The sequence below is a fragment of the Callionymus lyra genome, chromosome 9 (genome assembly GCF_982586985.1).
Source record: "Callionymus lyra chromosome 9, fCalLyr1.hap1.1, whole genome shotgun sequence".
In the NCBI taxonomy this organism is placed as follows: Eukaryota; Metazoa; Chordata; class Actinopteri; order Syngnathiformes; family Callionymidae; genus Callionymus; species Callionymus lyra.
The window spans coordinates 9,950,786-9,968,786 of record NC_141826.1 but is presented as its reverse complement, the minus strand read 5'-3'; the positions used below and the strand labels follow the sequence as shown (position 1 = coordinate 9,968,786).

Sequence of the window (18,001 nt, the reverse complement as noted above, 5' to 3'; positions counted from 1 at the left end):
TTAGCTAGAGAGAAAGTGTATCAGTGGGCGGGGCTTATGCATATTTTTTTAATGTAAATATTTCAATTAAAAAAGAAACAGAAACCGACAAGTACAATAGAGTTCCAAGATCTATTTAAGAGACGCTTAAATCAACATATTAGTTTCCTTTTGAAGAAGTGGTCAACATTCATTTAGAACAGTGTTGCAGTTGTACAACTTTAAAGATATTTTAAACAAAGAGGATGGCGAAAGAAAGAAGCACTTTTGAGGAGCAAATACTATGCTAACAAAGTATCACAATACTAATGCAAAACAAGTGTAATGTATGATTTCTTGGGAGATTTTCTATCCGTCCGATTCTAGCAATTTATATATATATATATATATATATGTATTTATATTTTTTGCTTTCTTTTCTTTCTTTTTTGTAAAGAATAACTACCAGGTATGGAGTTCATTTGGCAAATTCTGGCACTATCCATTCAACAATGGAAAGTATCTATAAAAAACAAACAAAAATAAAAATAAATAAATAAATTCACTTAACAGAGCAACTGGGACTGAATTATGGTGTGGCTTCTGTGGTACACACGACAGTGCACCTAGTGGTGAGTAGGATCACCGCAAGTTTGAGACCCCTAATAAAAAGTCATAAAAATGCACCCTTGTGACTTTAGGAGGAAATCAGAGTTCTCAAAACGATTTCCTGAAACCGCAGCGAGCGAAGTGCATACGAGGCCAAAGATCCCATCAGCGCATCCGTTCCTTCACTGACAAAACTCCTGCCAAACCACGTTGTCAACTCTCCCGGATGCCTTCACATCATTTTAATTTTGGATAGAGGCTGTGGCGAACCTCAAGGCCTCGCTCAAAAGGACAGACGGCAGGAAGATCTGGAAGATTAGGTGGTGGAGTAAGAGAAATAATGTCGTTACAAGAACATTAAGCAGCCGCCGAAATTCCCCATGATGAGTTGATGAGGAAAGATGTGAGCTTCACTTCCAGACGTGACCCAGATGTCCGACCGCTCCTGCGTCATGAAATCAAACATTTATCATTAATAAAAATGAGTTCTTGGTGCTGCAAATATGAAACCGGTTTGAAAAAGTTCTTCTCATTTCCTTCCATGCTCCTGAGGATTCCCAAGAGACGCACAACTCTCCAGGTATTGTTCCTTTCGCAAATTACAGGAAAGAGACGCCGGGGTCAGGAGGTCAATGGCACGACTCTCCCAGTAGAGATAAGTGAGGTCACGAGTGGAAGGTGACGGCCATCTTTTTTTCTAACCGTGTTTGAAGCAGATCTGTGTTTAATGTCTGGAGTCTCACCGGTGAGCTGCGAGGTCTGGCTGTGGAAGTGACAGGAAGGCGTTCTGAGGGAGCCGGGTTAGAATGAGCAGACCTTCCCAACACAACCGTGTTTACACTCCGGCTAAGGAATGCGAGTGCGACAGTGCAATTCCCGTATTATGCAGGAAATTTAACTCGAACAAAATGTTTATTAACCAAACTTTCTGTGACAGGAAGTTTGACTCTAGTGATGTTGTCTTTTACCCGTTTCACATTTGTTATCTTTTTCCCGAACAAATGTATTTCCTCCGACATCAGTTTTACCGGAAGTTTTATCTGGAACCCATTAACATCAGAGTGAGTCGAGAAGTTAACCCAGCAGGTCACAAATTACCCGATTTGGCCAAAATCCCACGCCAAACACCGATATCAATAAGGTAGTCGTAACATATATATTGTTTATTATATACCCTATATAACAATGGAGTTTGTAGTGTTGATTCAAGAACGTTTTTCTTTTTACAAAAGTCTGTCAGAGGTCAGAGGGCGCGGCAGTCATATGTTTTTTGTGGGAACACAGTGAGAAAAACAGAGACTGCCTTCAGCCAACATATGAGCCGAGTTCGGGGAAAACACTGTCACTCATTTTAGAGAGTTAATAAGTCAGTAATGACTTCAGAGAAACAAGCCTCAACACTGGTTTATTCATAGTAGGAACATTATCACACACCACAAACCCACACGGAAACAGCCACGGGCCTTAAAAAACAAAAAAAAAGACTTCGCTTTATGTAATAAACACATAATAACTCACTACATTTACGAGTCATTTAGTTTACTTTCTGAAATAAACCGGCCAGACAAATGATTAACGATGGAATTTAAAACATATAGTGGCCCCTATGGGATGTTCTAAGCACTGCATATGAAGAAAACAATACTTAAAATAAACATTATTAAAATACTAAATAATGTATTGTTGTAATAAATTACTTTTTTAGACAAAACCATGTTACAGGTGGTCAGACATGAAGTTACGTAAATATAAGTTACTCAAAACTATATCTAAAATATGAAGTGTTCATTTTTTTTCTTCTTCTCTGATTAAAATGTATTATGCTTTCATTATTTTATTTAAATTTAAATGTTTTTTTTCCTTTAAAAATATATATATCTTTTTAATCAAACTGTAAATTTAGATTGGCTAGCATAATATACGCATTTAAAACTTAGTATAAAAAGTATTTTTGTATTGTATTAAACATTTAAAAATGTTTAAGTACACTGGTTAAAGTAAGCAATATTGAACCCTTTATTTAGCAGGATATCATGATTGAGCTAATGGCTACATCTTTTAACACTCTTCTCTACCTATTTTAGAACTTTAATATTCGAATAAATATTAGTTTAAAGGAATATAAAACGTTTTCAACCCTAAAGTCATCCAAAAATATTTAGATTTTTCATGGAGACATGCTTTGTAAAAGTGGTCCATGTGGTTTTATTAAAGCTGCAGATGGCTTCAAGCACACAGTCTTGATCTGTTAAGTCTAAGTTAAATTGTTTTAAAGGGAGTCGAGCTCCGTAGCAAAGCTGTAAATCAACCATTTAGTCCCTAAACTGAGTCACGTTCACACCCACGATGGGCTTCAGCTGCTGTGAAAATAACCAGTGTTAACCTCAGTTGGAGCACTTTTTAAAACCCATGATGTCAGAGTGCTCGCATGTCACCTGCTTTAAATCTAAAGCAGACCCTGAATACCTTACCGAGGCTCAGGAAAGCATTCTTGATTCAAAGCGTTCGCATGTGTCCGGAGCTTGTTGCTGGTTCGCGCCACTGCAGGGACAATGTGCTCCAACTCTCCGGAGCTCTCTGCAGCTGCACCAGGCTGGCTCCCTGATTGGCCGAGCTCCTGCCGTGATGTCATCGCAGCACGTTATAAGGGCTCTGACAAATAGCCTGAGAGACACATGAGAAGGAACTCTGCTCCAGTCGGGGGCTCACTCAGACCCAGATCGGGAGGAAGTCCAAAAAATGTGGTGTTGGATATTTCATGGAACATCTGAAGGCTGATGTTTTTGTTTTTTTTACATTGCATGGGATTTAGTTGACGATTCCTGTGGAGGTTTGTCGCTTCTTTAACTTCTGCTTTCTTTCTAACATCTGCTTCTTCATTTCATCAGCTTATCTACGAAACGAGAAGTGCTTGTTCGTCTTTTTTTTCCCCCTCAATGAGGTACTTTCTCTCGCTCTGTGCTCAGATGGGAAGTACGACCCCTGCTGGTTACCTCAACGTGAGCGCGAAGATGTTGAACTCGTCGGCGGCGCCGGGGAGGGACGCGAACGAGAGCTACACCGAGGCGACCATGATCGTGCTGGGCATGATCATGTCCCTGCTCATCCTGTGCATCGTGTTCGGCAACATCCTGGTCATCACGGCCATCGCCCGCTTCCAGCGCCTCCAGAACGTCACCAACTGCTTCATCACCTCGCTGGCCTGCGCCGACCTGGTCATGGGCCTGGTGGTGGTGCCCTTCGGCGCCTGCTACATCATCTTCAAGACCTGGCACTTCGGCAGCTTCTGGTGCGAGTTCTGGACGGCGACCGACGTCCTGTGCGTGACGGCGAGCATCGAGACGCTGTGCGTCATCGCCATCGATCGGTACCTGGCGATCACCTCGCCGTTCCGGTACCAGTCCATGCTGACCAAGTGCAAGGCCCGGATCGTGGTGGTGCTGGTGTGGGTGATCGCCGCCTTGATCTCCTTCCTCCCCATCCACATGAAGTGGTGGATCTCGGACGATAAGGAGGCTTTGGACTGCGTCAAGGACAGCACCTGCTGCGAGTTCTACACCAACATGGCCTACGCCATCACCTCCTCCATCGTGTCCTTCTACATCCCGCTGGTCATCATGGTCTTCGTCTACTGCCGGGTCTTCCAGGAGGCCAAGCGGCAGCTGAAGAAGATCGACCAGAGCGTCGGACGCTTCCACAACAGCGAGAACGGAACCCTCAGCAACATGGAGGTCAACACCGGGCGCGCCCAGAAGAAGGTGAAGTTCTGCCTCCGGGAACACAAAGCCCTGAAGACTTTAGGCATCATCATGGGGATCTTCACGCTGTGCTGGCTGCCCTTCTTCCTGCTCAACGTGGTGGTGGCCATATGGAAGGTGGAGGGAGTCGACCTCGCGTTCCGGATTCTCAACTGGATCGGCTACGCCAACTCGGCCTTCAACCCGCTCATTTACTGTCGGAGCCCCGAGTTTCGTTACGCCTTTAAGGAAATCCTGTGGATGAAGAAGAGCCGCCTCCCGAGCTCGGGGCCCGTGAACGGATACGTCTACAGCAGACACAGCTGGCAGAGCGAGCCTCAGGGGCGGAGCAAGGGTCACCTGGAGGACAGCGAGGTCAACGAGGGGAAGGACGAGGGAGTCTTCAACATTATGGACACAATGGACCCCAATGGGAATTGCAGCAAAGGTCTCACAACTGCTCTGTAGACTCGTAGTACCGATTAAAAGGTTCACACTGCTAGCCTCAAAGGTAAGACCAGTCCGACGGGCCAGAACCGGGACAGTATTAATCCACTCCAACTGTACACACTGTACATCAGCCTCTCTCGGAACCAGATGGTTGACCATTTGAGATTCGTAGAGAAACGTAGAGTCTCTGACAGATAAGACAAAGAGCCTGTATCTGTTAAAAACTACCTCATGTGCTCTGTGGTTACGTGCTCGTTCCAAAAACCTGAATTATGAGCCAAATCCTCCATCTGCTGTGTAGCCAGTGTGGTTGCTAACACAAAATAAAAGTACACTCCACGTATGTAGGTAGATTTGTTTCTGTATTATTCAATTAAAAAGCTTGTTTTAATCATAAAAAAAACAACTTACAATCCAAAAAAAAGTTGCTTCAATGAAAAAATATTTTTTAAATAATAAAAAGACCGAAATATTTGTTTTGATTGATTTTGAATACTAACAACAACAAACTTTTTACTTGATCATTTTTTAAAGCATTTTTTTAACTGAACAAATGTTTTTGAAGCCACATTTTTTATTGAAGCAACGTTTCTTTTGATTGAATAATAAATAAATAAATGTACCTTCATATACATGCTCGACTAGCTTATTAAACTGAACAGAGAAGTTGAGTTTGATAAACTCGAGCTAGCTAGCCCAACAAGAAATGAGAAACAATGTGTGGGGAAAAAAAAGATAATAGATAAAAAATGTACAAAAAATTGACCTATGAAGAGCCAAACATGTTATTCCAAAAATTACCCACAACCTCATTATTTTCCATACATTTTCAAATGAATGACAAATATTATCACTTAACATTTTGTATTAATTGTATAAATATAATTGACTTTGGCAACAAACTTGCACTGATAGTTAAAAAAAACAACCATTGAATTAAAGACAGTTTTTGAGTTGACGATCTACTTTATTAAACTACTTTCACTGTCAAATATATAACGCAAAAACATCTAAGATACACATTAAAGAAGAAGCAAACTGGGATGATTCATGCTCAGCACTTCTTCTTAAGAAAACATTCCTCAAACATTGATTCTTCATTTACATTTCCAGTTCTCTGGAACCAGTGGCCGGAGGCTCCACAAACAGCAGGTGCCTGAAGTTACACCGTCAGGCTCGATTCTGAACTTCAGAATTGACTTAACAAGAATTTCTGCCGCGCTGCTGATAGGACCTTATCTGCACCTGACTCGTGCGAGTTACGCCCTCAGCCACGATAAAACTTGAAAGTGACCTCAGCACATGCCCGACTTCTGCTAAATATGTAGCTGCTTCCGTTGAAGTTTGTGTGGCGGAAGTCAAAACGTTTGTTCCCTTGTGTTGGTGGTTAAAGAAAACATAATTATACATTTTAAAGAAGTTAAAGGAGGAGTTCATCTTGTTTTTAAGAAGTGAGTGCGTCAAATGATGGACTTTTGTAGTCTGCCTCTCACCCTATGTAGCTGGGACAGCCTACTGTGTTAAGTGAAAGGACTTTTTTTTTTTTTTTAAATCACTGCATTCCAAAAAGGAGCTACAACATACGATCAAAAACTTTTAACCATTAAAAAAGTTGAAAATTAAAACTTTCCAAATGTCATTCTAAATGTATGTAGTTGTTGAATATTAGTTAAAGTTTAAGCAGAAAAATAGAAAACAAGACGTTTTTTTCCCGAAAGTAAAACTCAAAAGGCTGAGGTTTTATCAGTTTTGTTATTTTGTCATTTTGAGTGAACAAAAATGATAGCTAAAAATGCTTATTTATTGAGAATATACTGTGTTCTACATTATCTGGATGTGGATAAAGGCCACAAATAGCCTCTCTGTCATGATAAGGTTTGGTGCAAACGAAAACTTGAGATTAGAGATGCATTAAGCAATGAACGAGAGACGAGGTGAGCGACTCGTGAACAAAAACATGAATAAACCACTACAGTGCTCTGCGGGGTGGAACTAGCACGACTATAAATCAGGTCATTAGTTTCCCTTCTCTCCATACGGCTCCACAACAGTTGGGTTTTATTCAAAAAACAAATCCATATCTGGGCATTTTCAACATGATTTTGACCTTTAATAGCAGGAGAGACTTCAGGTTGTAAATAATAATATCTTTTCGTCCCCTCCTCACCGGTCCATTATCATCCACTTTATTTACATCCATCTTCCTTTCATCTCGGACATAAAGCACTTTTTATGTCCGGACGACGCCTGTGAGGTCTTGATTATATATAGGTGGAATATATTTCTGCCGTTCTTCCCCCCCCGCCCCACCATTAATGGCTTTTCCTTCCTCCCCTCTGCCAGTTATTTATTCTACAAACTCAAGGCAAAATATTTGTCTTTCCTTCCCCGTCCGGTGGTTGAGCTGCTCCCTGTTGTTGCATGAGGTTGTGTTTCTCTTGTGTAGCGTAAGTCAGAGGTAAAACAAAACTTTAAAAAACTTTACGGCTCTTGTCAGCCCTCCTGTGATGTTTCCCAGCAGTTCTAAACGGATGTCTGGATCAGCGTCCACTCCGCCATCGTTTAGATGGACGGTCAACAGACGTCCCATCTGTTACCGTCGCTCCTTTTTTTTGTGTACACAGGCTTCAGGAAATGCCTCCATCCAACAGAGCCCGGCCCAATAAACACCAACTATCTCCTGACCTGAGCAGACCCAGTTGAGTCTGGTATGGATGAAATGTATAATCTCAAAAAACCCGGTAGGATTGAGCTAAATAAGTACAAGAAAAGAGTCCAGGGATGTTAATGGTACTTAAAGCTTTGTCTATTATTATTATTACTATTGTAGTGCCGTATGGAGACTTCTTGGTTTGTTCTTAACTAGCGAGACGTTGTAGCGTAACGCTAATCTCTCAATTATCTCAATGCTAATTCGTACACAATAGAAATTACTTTTAAAACCGTTCCCACGCTCTCCCTGCCTTTGACACGTCCACGATAGCTACCATTGTACGCTTACACTTCAGTGCCACAGCCTTAGCCTTCATTGTAGGAACTCGCAATTTTACCCTAAATACACAAGAATGCAGAACCAGATTAGGCAACATGCAGAATGCTGAATATCATGCTTTTATTGACCACTCCAATCAAAGGAAACAATACAAAAAATCCCAATGTAATTTACAATAAACCAAAAGCGTACCACGGAAATAAAAGTTTGTCTATATTGTAGCTATATATTCAGTTGTTTCGCAGACTAATTCTGGTCCACAGACTTAAGTTTGAACCATGAAACGGAGCAAATAATGTCAGCAGGAGAAGAATTATTGATGACGTGTTAAACAATGATCTGATTTATTTAATTGAATGCATTGCTAACATCAATGCTAAAGTGAAAAACATTATTTTTTTTAAATATATCATACGATCTTACTTCAAAGACAATTGGGCTGTGGTCACTGTAGTCTCTTGTTCTACATATTTTGAAACACATTTTTACTTTTTTTAATAATCAAACTTCAGATCAAATCATTTGAAAATAATCACATTGGTTTGTTTGTGTTTAATAAACTTACGTAGGCTTTGTTAGCACCATCAGAATATTAAATGATTTGATTCATGTTTAAGCATATTTCTTTAAATAATTGAATTCAATAATTAATATATTTAATGGTTGGATTTGTTTTTCTTACACAAATGAATTCAATAATTTGTATATTGAAAGTATGGATATATTTTTTATTGGAAATTTAATTTATAATTTTTTAATATGTTTTTAAAACATCATTCATTTTACATTTTTCGAATTAATGCTTTCTTTTTACACATAGAGTCTGCTATTTCAAAAATTAAATATAGCGTTTCAAATTCAATAGTGTCTGGTTTCATTATAAAACCAACATTTTAATATTACATTTAAAAGGCTACAAATTAAGAAAATGTTAAATTTAGAAAATCTATCATTTCATTATTGGAGATATAATAAACTATGTGCAAAAAATGCATTCATCTTGAAAAGATTTTAATTATTTAACAAATAAAAATATACCTTTCATGTAGAAAATACTGAATTCAAATATTTAAAAAAAAAAGTCATGCTTAAAAAAACTAATTTCAATCAAAAACAAAAGGTTTAACATTAAAAAAAGATATATTCAACCATTGGATATTATAATGGCATTGATGAAGCAATAAATCATAATGGGTTCGAGACACTAAATAACATTTTTTACGATCTAAAAGCACCGAAAGGGCAAGTTAAACGAGGTTTGATGTGGTTACATCACAAGAGCACCATCGTCCTACAGCAGAGTAAACACTAGTTACGAGGCGAATAAATGTTCCCACATTCTCCCCGACGCTCATCATCACTCATGTTTAATCCGACACGCTCGGTCTCATCAGTATAGACGTGCTTCACCGAGTGTAAGGGCAGCAGGAGTGGTGTCGTCCATGTTTAACCTGCTGGAGAAGATCCTCCAGATCACAGAGCCGGTGTCAACACAAAGTCTAATGAAGCATGAGCTCGTATAACGCTCTCCGAGGATCGTCTCTGATCAAGTGTTTTTTTTTTTTTTAACAAGGCAGCTGAAGCCGCGAGGGGTGAGGCGGGGGGACACCTTCCTGTCAGCCCACATCAGTGTTACTGACTCGTCTTATCTCGGTCAGCAAACTGTGAACTTTGCTCGCAGCAGAGGAACCTCCGACGTACTGTAACCGCCGGTGCGACCCGAGCAGTCGTCACCGAGCAAAACCTTCTAGTATTTCACAGATAAGAATGTCACAACAAACAGGGTTTTCATGTTCGTGGATCAAAACAGTGTCGATTATAAATGAAGTCATGGTTTTGAAATGCGATGTTTGGTCTCGTACGCTAATTTAACAAGACTCAGAGTGTATTTTCAGGGTTGTTTTTTTTTTATTATGTCAGACTTCTGGAGTTTATTAAACCTCTTGTGGCCTTCACATCACTGGTGTCGAAGGGTTAAAAAACAACAAAAGGACACAACCTTCTGTGATTCCTAAACAACACGACAACATTCCCCGTTTAAAGGTTTATTATGGATTCATGTTTAAGGTGTAACGAAGTTCATGGAATGCATTGGAAATCTCACCTCTCACACATGTCTACACAACGGGTGTCGAAGGAAGTGTACCTGTAAAACCACACATTGTCGTCATCACACGTGTTAGATGAGTGTGTAGTTTCTCCTTCGTATGAAACCTAAATGTGAATTTTTATAAAGTGGTGTAAACGTGTCACTGAGCAGTTTTTGTGTTATTTATACGATGAAGGAAATGTGTAAGCATGGATGTACAAAGTGTATTTTCAAAGGTACTTGTTGCATGTGATGTTGTGTCGGTGATGATTAAATGCACTGCAGCATTCGTCGTCTGCTCCTTTGATTTTCTTCTTCATACTGTGTGCATCGAGATGAAGGAAGTCCATGTTTGTGCTCAAGTTTCCTCCGTCTTTTGGTGTTATTTACAGGCAGATAAAAATGATAAAGACAACAATATACAGCAACTATAAACCGAGAGAAATATATTATTCATTCATGTATTTTTTTCCCTCATAATAGAGTTTTTTTGTTATTTTTTATGTGTATTATTATTACCATTAATCAATTTTTAACACTTGTATCTTTATAATTTGTCAAATGATGTATTATTACATTTTCTAACTTCCTTTTTTGCATGTGACATCACATTTATTTTAAAATAAGACAGTTTTCTGCCTTAAATTTATTCTCAGTTAAACACACTTTTTTCAACTTATGTAATGTATTGTTTTTTGTTTTTTTTAAAGATAGCTCGATGTTTTAATTTTAGTCACAGCAAAAGAGAGTAGCCTGGTTCTGCTTGAGGTTTCTGCCAGTTAAAAAGTGACGTATTTTCTCACCACTGTCATTGTGATTGGCTGGGAACTGTTCTTTTCTTTCACATTTATATATAACTTATTAGTTTATTATATAACTGTAAAGGGTCTTGAGGTTAATCTATTATTCAATTAAAATGTATTTAAAGTGTTAAATCAAAACCACTTAACAAAAAAGGCTTCTTAAACTTAAAAGTAATCAATTAAAAACAAGTTTTTATTATATATTATAATTTTTTTATAGCATATAATGCTATTCAAACTTGAACAAAAAGAACAAAAAAGTACTATTCACAAATTATTTAGATTCCAATTAAAGAAATAAAATGTACTTAAATAGTTCATCTTCATTTTCAGACAGATACTTACTCTCCAAAATTTCTAAAACTCACCTCCTACGATGACCCGAGTATCACCATCTTTGTTTCTTCTAACTCACTTCTAACTACTTTCATAAAAAACACCCTGATCACTCTGTTGACTTTCCTCCGTCACTGAGCGACCCATCACTCATCCATTCCACTCGTCTGCACTCTCTTCTTCACCTCCATTCATCTCTGAACGCTGCTCTTAAAAAATTTACGACAATATAAACGTGAAAAAAGTTGTGTGTACTGTAAAAATAGTTTTCCATGACGTATCAAAACATCTGAAACTCTTCAGAACAAAGTTTATTTTAAGTTGTATTGTAGGAGGAGACACTTACCGGCTCTTCTGAAGAAAGAACGAATTATAATGAGTTGTGTGTGAAAATGATCAATAGAAATGTTGCGCAAAAGTACAGAGAAAACAACATATTTTCACTGTTACTCACCGAGTCCTAAACATATGAATCGTATTAGAGCAGAACTCTCTAGAGTTGAAGCGACTGCTCTTACTATGAAGAACATATAGACGCCATTTGTTTGAAGGGAGGATGAAGAAGGTTTTTTTTTTTATCATGGTCAGGAATGTATTCGGGCTGATAACATGACAAGAATAACATACATCTGAGTCAAAGACAGAGATAACACAACCGCCAGCACACGGCGCTTATCTTCCCGGGACAGAATGAGGTAATTAAAATGCTTTGTATCTATAGAAATATGCTGTTCTTGTCTCGTCATGAAGACTCTGTCGACAGCAGCAGTACGACCGAAAGGATATGAAGATGAATGACTGAGCCGTCAACACTCATGTGTAGGAGAATCTCTTGTCAGTTTAACAACGTGACATTGTGTGTTAAGAACACATTCATCTTCTTAAGCCTTCAACTTCTCTTGCTTTATGACAGCAACGTCTGAAACTTCTCGTGCAGAGACATGTACAGATTGTTACCCGATCTCTTGAAATATTACATCATAACATGATTTATATATATATATATATATATATATATATATAATTTATGATATAAATAATTGGTTGTCAATCTAAACCTTAATTCATTAGAAACAATCAATCGATGTGGCAAAAATTAATGAACTGCTGGATAATAAAAAGATGAACAAACATGGATTTTAAACACTATTTTAAACAAAGTATGTCCGTGATGAGTACAGGGCTGATCCAATGCTCTTAATTTGAAAGCTGGAAGTTTATTTTATTCTTCTAAATGGCTTTTGGGGAATTTACCTTCTTCTGTGATTGGCTAGATTTACGCAAAAGTATCCATGTTTATTATCATTAATATTTATATATATAATATTATGTATATAATATATATAGAGTATTAAATGGGTAGATATAAGCTTGAGAAATGGGTCAAATGGTGTGACTAACACTCAAAACATGAGACTTGGCAGCCCTGCAGTTAGTATTTGCATAGCATTTTAGCAATTCGATCACATAGCTTTAGTTTATCTACCCTAACTTGTAATTGCAATAACAAGATTATATATATATGTATTTACAAGTATGTATATGTAGCATTTATTTAAGCTTGTTTAGTACCTTCTTTAAGATTAACACTAACTACTGGTTTCTTCTCTTACTATGCTAATGTCAGTTTTATTAACAGTGAGCTTCCCGGTTATTAACTTTTCTCTTTTTTTTTCACTTTTTATTCAAATCTATTCAAATATTTCAGAATTTTGAACTAAATTTGACCTTATCTAGCTTCCGCCCTCAGGGTAACTGTGAGAAATCAAGATATTTTACTTTCTAAAACACTGTTAAAATACTTACTAATAACTTACAGTATGTTGTGTACTATCTATTTACCCAATTAATACATTGTTTTTTTCATGATAATCATCAGGATTTTTGCCTAAATCTAGCGAACCACAAAGGGCAATATGAAATATTAAACAATTCAAAAGTAGTACAAAAAGTTATGTCTTTTAAAATAAGAGCAGCACAACAGTCTTGTAGTACTCTTAATTCTGTACTAGTACCAGCAGATTCTTGACAAGAATGTTCAAGGATCGGTCACTAAATTTAAATTTACTCCAGGGTTGGATCCTTCAGCAGGACAATGATCCTAAGAACTGTCCAAACTCCCCGACGGATTCCATGGAGGAGAACCAGTACAATCTTCTGGAATGACCATCCCAGTCCCCAGACCTTGACATCATTGAAAATGTATGGATGGATTCAAGGCAGGCTGTCTGCGCACGGAAGCCAAGAAACGACTAAACTGGAGGCGTCATGTATGGAGGAAAGGGTCAAAATACCACCTGCCGAGGGACTTTTCTGTGGCTATAGGAGGCGTCTGCAGGCTGTTCTTGCAGGAAAAGCTCTACTGAATATTACTGGAAGTATTTCTTTGTGGCGCCCAAATTTATGCACATACCCATTGTTGCTTAAATGAACATAACAATGTTTCTGTTGGACCAATAAAAAAAAGGGATAAACGCTAGAAGATGAATGATGCTATAAATCAAGTTACGATCAATGACTGCTTCAGGTTTAGACTCCTGTCCTGTAAAATAACATATACATACACAATAACATACAAATAAAATATAAAAAAATACACATCTTTTTAAAAGCTTATTTTTCTTTAAATCAACTTTACTTGCCGTTTGGACTTTTGACATGATTTTGCGACAGTTCACGACCCTTGTGTTGTCTCTGGGTCAACGTGACCCGAAGGCCCCAAAACAAATGTGAAGGTGAACGACCCCCCTGGCTCCCAGAAATCCATATGCAGTGGTGGAGGTCGTTCGCCTTTACCCAGAGATAACATAATGGTTAGAATGTTTTATTGGTATTTTAGTAAAGTAAGCACGGAACAATATTATTTTATCAAAGTTTTTTGCCATAATTTAAACAATTTTTTCGTGTCTCCTTCTCTTATCTTTTGTGTAAATACTTCCCTGAAGTAAAGAACTTCTGATCTTTGCCAAAATGAATTATGAAGGTCTTTTTATTGACTTCATATGCAAGTGGAACTTTGATTTGAATAAAAACCTTCATCTTAAACAACGTGCAGCACTTTTATTGAATAAAACCTTCAAGACATCGACTCCCACAGTTCATCGGTTACGTCTCGGAATACTGAGCGTCAACTTAATGTGAAGGTTTTATGTTAATTCCAGCTTCATCAAGCAGCTTTTATGAATTAATCATGCTCTAAGGTGGTTTTCTAACCCGCTCCGTGACTCCCTTGGTATTCTTGAGGCACCGCTGTGTCTGCCGTCGCTCCCTGGAGCTCCATGTTTGTTTGTTTGAATGTCCTAAAAAGTTACAGGGTCCAAGCGGTCCGGGGTCACAACATTTGACCCCCAGGGTTTAGGGAACATCTAAGCCGAGTCCTGACAGAAATCCTGTCGTGCTCATCGCTTCGCCAAACTCCGGACGGCGAACGCATGTTTCGCACGAACACGAGAACATCGGCTCTTGACAGCGGATTTATGTTCCCGTCTGAGCTCAGGACTTTTTGCCGCGTCAGCTCTTTTTCCCCCGAGCAGCCTCCTCTTGGCAGCAAAAGATGAATGACAATTAAGCGAATAATGATCTGTACTAAGTGAACTTCTCGTGCATGTTGAGTGGCGGATCAGAGAGTCGACTCTCCGGTGTCAGGACCTTATGGCGTTGAAGGTCGAGAAATAATAACCCGTGGATCACATGACCCATGAGACTCGCCATGTTGGACTAATGTTTGTATACAGTTCTTGTCATGTCAGAAAGATGATTTCATAGCTTTTTTTATACAATGAAAAAATACCTATATTCTTGGTACTTCTATTGCTTTTCTGTTTTACTTTGATTCTCCAGGATGTCCTTGAGAGCCCAGAAAAAAGTGCCTGTTGGATTTTCTTATCTTATAAACTAAATCAACCTTCACTGATAAGAACTTTTGTACTTCCTTCGCTTTTCTCTCCTGCTTCGTGACAGTGCAACAAAACTTCAAATTCTTATATCATCGCAAGCCTTGGTTAGCGCCACAGTTTTAGCACCATCGCTACGTTAGCGCTAACCAGCATAATGTTCTTCTCATTTGCTTTCCTTTTTTTAGTTTTAATAAAATAAGTTTTAGCTACTTTTCTTGCTGTTGTTAGAGTTTTATCCAAGTAGCTTTTATGATACAAACTGTTATTTGTGGATTTATTTTCATTTCAAATTAAGCAACACTGTTTAAGATTGTTGCCTAGCTTAAACTGCTGTTAGCTTAGATTCAAAACATGCTCAGAATATTCCAGTAAAACTTAAAAAACTCAAACAATGTTACAATTTATTTTCTCATGATAGCGAGATATGGATCGTTACTATTGGTTCATATGTTGAAACCTCAGGAGCTGCTTTAATGAAGACAGAAAAAAAAACACTTTGTTTGAAGATGTTCAGTCAAGGTTTCTTCTTTTTATGCTTTAGTGCTTCAGTTAAGCGAGTCGACCAATAGAGCAGGATGTCTAACAAAAAAGAAGTTGAACAGGTTTCTAGCACTTCAGGATTTATTCTCTTATCATTGACAGTTAGGAACGGAAAACAAAGAAGAATGAGAGAAATCAGAGCAAATAAAAGAAAGAATGAGTTTTGGATTTCGGCCACTTGACGCGCCCTTGAGAGTTGTATTTTTAATGATAAGCGATTGTTAGCGGACGGTTTTCCGCCGCCCGACGCAATTAGTTTGTTTTGTTTTGAGGCGGAGCGATGACGAGGCTCACGATGTGGCAGGAAGTGGAATCAGCTGGAATTGTATTTGCGAGGCTCTGTGATTGGACAGGAAGTCGTTCCTCTGTTCGATGATTCATGTTCTCATTCATGACGGACACGGGCGGTCACCGCACGGCGGGTTGTGACGGTGTTAGCATCTTAGCTTAGCTTTAGAACGTCGACAGTGGCAGAGTTCATATGAATCTATATCATAAGAAAGGAAAAAAAGAAAAAAAACAAATATGACTTTATGATTGTATTTATTGTCACCCAGAATATTTATCTTTAACAAACAATATGCTACTCATCTGTAAGATATTTAGATTTAACATATTGAACACGTTTTCTTATTTAAAGGCTCTCAATTTAAATTAAATTATTAGGTTTGTTATTTAATTGACAATTTAAAAAATGACATTCTAAGCTACAAAATATAGAAACATTTCAGGGTTTGGTAAATTTAAATGACTGCAGCTAGCATTGTTAGCCACAAGCTAAGCTATAAAGTTTAACTGACATCCAAAACGAGGAAAAAAAAGATGAATTTAAGATAGAAATTGTCGCAGGAGACCCTGGCTCCTGCGAGAGTTTGTCTAAATGAAAAACATGAATATTTTAGATGCTAAGTGCTTAGTGCTGAGTTTTTGAGTTTCAAACCAGTTTCTCTGCTGAGCTTCTTTACGAGCCGCTATAGACGACCGAGGTCAGAGAACCGCTCCACTTCCTCTGAATAAGCCGAGTCAGCAATCTTTCCTCAAGTTCACCTGTGTGTGTTCACATGCCAGTGTGTGTGTGTGTTTGAAAGTTGAGGACTGATTATGTTGTTAGCCGAGATAAGATTTTCTTTTTCTTTTTTTAAATGAAGGAAATGGAAACCAATTAGAGTCCAACATCTTACAAAAACATTTCCAGAATCTGAACCAACGACAGCATTTTTGCATCGCTTGGTTTTTATAGTACACAACACAGTCAGTGACAGATCTTTATGAAGAGACATGGAGGTTATATTGCATTTCTTTTATTTCTTAAGGCTACTCTTTTACAAGCCTCCCTCCAGCCCGACTCCTTCTGTTTTATATTATTCTACAGGTGCTTTGCCGCAGTGATCTTCAGCAATGAATCAGAACCAACGGCAACATTAGAAAAATCCCAAATGCTCTTGTATAAGAAAACATAGTGATTTATTTTTACTGCAGAGAATTTCCATCAGAATCAAAGTGTGTTATTGCTTTTTTTTTACAGCGGCGCGTTGATGACATTGTTGCAGGAAACCTCTTTATATATAAACTCAGTGGTTCAGGTTTCAACCCGAAGACAATTGATTCGATTCTTCACATCAACTTCATGAGTAGAAATTATTATAACAAAAGACTCACGTGTTCTCAAGCACAGCCATGTGAAGCCTCAGCCGAGCGATGATCTTTCCCAGAAGTATTCCGTAATCATTTACAGGGATAGGAAAAGTAAAAAAAAAAAAGGATGATCAACCACATGCTGACTTCATGCGTCGACCTTTGATGACATCACACAGGCCTGCAATCAGCCTGCATCCAAATAATTTTTTAAGCAACAAACATTTTTTTGGTTTATGATAACCAAGATGTCAAGTAAAAAATACTTTTATTGTAAGTAATTTGAAAAAGTGAGGCAAAAAAGAAGCTTAAATAAGCTTTCTATGAGTTTTTTTGTTTATGCCAGTCCAGTCCAAAAAACACTGGAAACGTTTCATGAGAGTTCAGCCCCAAATAACGCTCGTACAGTATATTTTTGTTTGCTAAAATAGTACTTTCTTGACTTCGCAAACCGCTCAGAAAGAAAAACAAAAAACACATAGACTACTGACCCCTCAGTGAAGGTTTTGGGAGGAATGACCACTTGATCAGGGCAAGAAAGAAAGAGTGAAGACAGGGATAAAGACCCCCATGAAATTATTTTAAATCCAATTTTGATTATTAAATTATATAAGGTCAAGAAGCTGCCACCCCCTTGCTCTTAGTCTTCTTTTTATTTTATATTCGCTATTTCAGACATTATATATATGTACATTATTTTTAAATTTTTATTTCCATTTTTCCTCCAATATAGTTTTAAAATATTCACAGTTTTCTGACTCTGCCATTAGCCAGAAGCAGGAATATTAATGAACCCTTGACGTCCTTGTTAAAGCTCATAGAAGCTATTTAATCATCCGACTGGACCGTTGCTCAGCCTTCATTCACTGCCCAATACACAGAGGAGTTTGTTTTCATGTTGATGAAAGGATGGATGAAAAGATGAGTCATGTTTCGCTCCTCTTTGCTTGAAGAAA

At 38.1% G+C, this 18,001-nt stretch overlaps 1 protein-coding gene across 2 annotated transcripts; it reads left to right on the top strand.

The window, feature by feature from the left end:
• The first annotated feature begins 3,253 nt into the window (after window positions 1-3,253).
• adrb2a (adrenoceptor beta 2, surface a) lies at window positions 3,254-10,124 on the top strand. 2 transcript variants are annotated; one of them, XM_087798960.1, is made up of 3 exons: window positions 3,254-3,397; window positions 3,534-4,815; window positions 9,320-10,124. In XM_087798960.1, the coding sequence occupies exon 2, from the start codon at window positions 3,534-3,536 to the stop codon at window positions 4,770-4,772; it is 1,239 nt and encodes a 412-aa protein (XP_087655086.1). In that variant the 5' UTR covers window positions 3,254-3,397; the 3' UTR covers window positions 4,773-4,815; window positions 9,320-10,124. The 2 variants fall into 2 exon arrangements, with proteins under 2 accessions (XP_087655086.1, XP_087655084.1); XM_087798958.1 differs by lacking the exon at window positions 9,320-10,124 and having other exon boundaries at window positions 3,534-7,671.
• Window positions 10,125-18,001: the final 7,877 nt, after the last annotated feature.